Source organism: Physcomitrium patens, chromosome 14 (assembly GCF_059467195.1).
Source record: "Physcomitrium patens ecotype Gransden chromosome 14, ASM5946719v1, whole genome shotgun sequence".
In the NCBI taxonomy this organism is placed as follows: Eukaryota; Viridiplantae; Streptophyta; class Bryopsida; order Funariales; family Funariaceae; genus Physcomitrium; species Physcomitrium patens.
The window spans coordinates 15,103,034-15,106,591 of record NC_143423.1 but is presented as its reverse complement, the minus strand read 5'-3'; the positions used below and the strand labels follow the sequence as shown (position 1 = coordinate 15,106,591).

The window sequence follows — 3,558 nt, the reverse complement described above, 5'->3', positions numbered from 1 at the left end:
CATGTTTTGTTATGTACACAATGAATATTTATATTTGTAAATATGCACCAAATTCTAAGGATTGGGCGAGCAATAAAGACGGAGGGAAGTATAATTATTAAGACTTATTTTATTTTATTTTATTTATCTTAAAAATGTTTTGTGGGTATTTTAATGCAAAACAAACAAAGCACCACCTGAACTAATCACATCAAAGAGGGATTGACACGAGCAGAGCTCTGATATAGATACCCGATCCTGGGTATCACGGCAGGGCTTCATTATGATCACCGGTTCTAAATCCAACATACAGGGTATCAATAAGGTTGTCTGGATGTGTGCGAGTGAGAGAGCGAGAGAGGGGGAGAGCTACAGACAGCTCAAAGAGAGCTTTGAGTGATTGTAGGGTTCCGAGGCACAGATTGCTGCGACATAGAGAGCGAGAGAGAGAGCTTTCTGCTTCTTCACTTGGCCCCAAACCTTGCTCATCTTCATCAGCCAAGCCTCCACCATGTTCCTCACCAGGTTTGAGACTTGGGTTTTTTTTCATCACCCAATTTTTTTGAACAAAAAAACCTCGCTTTTTCTGTACTTGGGTTTGGTTTTGTTCAATGAGCAGTACCTGGGATACGGAAGCTTGATTGGTATTTTTGGCGGTGCGATGTTGAAGTCTTCCTGTCATATGCAGCATATGTTCGACATTTGGAGTGAGTGCAAAGGAAATCAGGGGATATGTTGGGGGTGTCGACCGCATTGCATGATAGATGAATTGATTATTGTGTTTTGTGGTTACATAGGAGTGAGTATGATAGAGGTGTCAATACGTTTTCTCCCGAGGGGCGCCTCTTTCAAGTGGAGTACGCCATTGAAGCTATTAAGGTGCGTGTGTAATGTGCATTTCATTGTATTTTCAAGAATGTATCGACTTTATATGGCATTCGAGTACTCTAGGTTTGAATGTCGGCTTTACGCGAAGGAACGGATTAAAGTGATGAAATGATCATTGGCAAATTACGTATCAGCTGGGTTTACTTGGCCAACACGCCGTTTTACTTAGTTTTAAATTGTATCCGTGGATCCAAGCAGGAATCATGGCTTTGGGAATCAATTAGTCACTTTGTTTACGTGGTTTATTCCCTGCTTGGATTACCTATGAAGTTGGACAAGTAGCATGATTTGACCTGCTGCGAGTTTGTGCTTTCTACTGATTTTTGGTTGACGAAGATGATTCCAGCTTGGTTCCACGGCAGTGGGATTGAAGACCAAGGAGGGAGTTGTTTTGGCCGTCGAGAAGCGAATAACCTCAGTTTTGTTGGTGAGTCGCAGAAGTTGATTTTCTCGCTTCCTTTCTCAAGTCGATTTTTGAAGTACGTTTTCAGCGTAGGCTCTGCGCTAGACTCTGCAGCGATTTATTTGAGGGATGCGATTGCCTCTTAACCTGCTTCATCTTGATTCTGTATTAATTAGGCTTTGTGGGGAAGTTTGAACGTATCCCCGATTTTGTGTGGGTTTTCGGTGGATACATTCTTTTTCAAATTTATGTACTTTCTATTGCCCTCATTGTTGCTATTGGAGTCAGTCAGCTCTCTTGTCACTAACTAAATTATCCAGAGTCATCTTAAAATGTGGGCTTGTAGGAACCCACCAGTGTCGAGAAGATCATGGAAATCGATGAACATATTGGGTGTGCCATGAGTGGTCTCACTGCGGATGCTCGCACACTTGTTGAACATGGCCGTGTGGAAACTCAGGTCTTTGTTCTATCTTTGGTATACACGCTTCTGTTAGGATGAAACTGAGAGCTTCAGAAATTTTGTTTGTCATCGAAATTTTAATGTACTCTCTGAACCCTAAAAGTAGCGTGTAAAGTTGAGTTTATCGAAATTACTGTGGTATATGATCAATCTGGATAACTCCTCGATATGAGCATCTTACATGTGCCTCCTGATTTTCCGACTGAGCCTTCAGCATGATTAGTGCTAGTGAGTATTATATTGTAACAAATCAGATCGACATTTAGTTTACCTTCAGCTTGCTTGTTTGACGCTGCAGAATCATAGGTTCTCGTATAATGAGCCTATGAGTGTGGAGTCTACTACACAAGCCCTGTGTGATCTGGCTTTACGTTTTGGGGAAGGCGACGAAGAATCAATGGTATTTGGTCGAAATCCTGAGCCCTGGAAGGAGCTCTTTCTTTCGTGAGAAGGGTGTTTGTAATTGTATCCTTGCATAATGTCCGAGAGTTGCCCACGTCTTAAGCCTTTTGTGCGTTTTGTGTGCAGTCACGTCCTTTCGGAGTTTCTCTGCTCATTGCTGGCCATGATGAGAGTGGACCATGCTTGTAAGGGACTCTCTTTCTGCCGTTGTGGTGCTCTTTGAACCTGTTTTTTTCTTTTCTTTTCTTTTCTTTTCTTTTTGTTAGATGCACTGACCTGGGAAATTTACTTAAAGTATTTGATTGCATTTTCAGGTACCACACAGATCCATCTGGAACATTTTGGCAATGTGATGCTAAGGCAATTGGTTCAGGATCAGAAGGTGCCGATACTTCCCTTCAGGAACATTTCAACAAGGTACGTCACTTTTGGATTTTGTAACTTATCTATAACATAATATTATGAATAACATTCCATTGTTCCCAATCGTGTAGTATAGGAAAGTTCTGCATACATTACTTAGCCTAGGTAATCGTGCTAGTGGACTTGGGTTGCTTTATTGTCTTTGGTGGCCTATGCCAAAATTTTTGGTTTTGAGATGTTTCATCTTACATTTATTATTATTGATTATTATTGCAGAACATGACGCTGGAGGAAGCCGAGACATTGGCGTTGTCTACCTTGAAGCAAGTCATGGAAGAAAAGGTAATCACAGCGATAACCAATTTAGATATCTGGATGCATTTTGTTGTTCTTATTTGCATTTGTTCGGTTGGTCCTTTATCAAGATTTTACCTGATAGTTTTGCTTCAATCCTCTCGTTATCCTCGTGATGGTTTTGGAATGTCTCGAGTTGTACCTGAATCTTGGCACCTGAGCAAGACAGTTGTTTGGCATAGCAGGTAACTTCCTGTAATGTGGATATTGCTAAGGTGGCTCCCAAGTATCATTTGTACACACCCGAAGAAGTTGAGGTTGTTATACAACGATTGTAATTATCTGGGTAGTTGAATACTCGAGAATGCCGTTTTTCGATTCATGAGCTATCCATTCAAATATTGGTTTAATTAGTAGCGAATGTGTTCATTTTCTATGGTATAACTTGAACCTTCTGCACTTTTTTTAATTAATTTTTTTATGGTCTATCACTGATCATCCATGTTTTTGTAAGAGTGTTTTACGATGATGACACTAAATAGCACACATGCTATTTAATTTAACATTTTAAAGTGAAATCATAGTAGCCACGACTTAAGCTGGATGAATTATAATTGAATTTGATATTTATTTTACAACAAATGTTACAGTTGGAGATGTAGGAAGGTGTGCGGTTTCTTGCATTATGTTATCACTTAAATTCGTATATTTCTGGATGATCGACTCCACTTCGCTATAATTTCATATGTCAATTACCATATAACTA

The 3,558-nt window shown here is 40.0% G+C and overlaps 1 protein-coding gene across 1 annotated transcript; it reads left to right on the top strand.

Moving 5' to 3' along the window:
- Positions 1-394: 394 nt before the first annotated feature.
- LOC112291088 (proteasome subunit alpha type-5) lies at positions 395-3,278 on the top strand. Its single transcript, XM_024538069.3, has 9 exons — positions 395-504; positions 777-858; positions 1,214-1,294; positions 1,617-1,730; positions 2,032-2,133; positions 2,262-2,320; positions 2,450-2,552; positions 2,775-2,840; positions 3,038-3,278. The coding sequence occupies exons 1-9, from the start codon at positions 491-493 to the stop codon at positions 3,128-3,130; spliced, it is 714 nt and encodes a 237-aa protein (XP_024393837.1). The 5' UTR covers positions 395-490; the 3' UTR covers positions 3,131-3,278.
- The last annotated feature ends 280 nt before the right edge of the window (positions 3,279-3,558 follow it).

Coding starts and splice junctions, on each gene's coding strand:
- LOC112291088 (XM_024538069.3), top strand. Junction 1,295..1,616: donor GAATAACCTCAGTTTTGTTG/GTGAGTCGCAGA, acceptor GTGGGCTTGTAG/GAACCCACCAGTGTCGAGAA. Junction 2,321..2,449: donor GATGAGAGTGGACCATGCTT/GTAAGGGACTCT, acceptor TTGCATTTTCAG/GTACCACACAGATCCATCTG.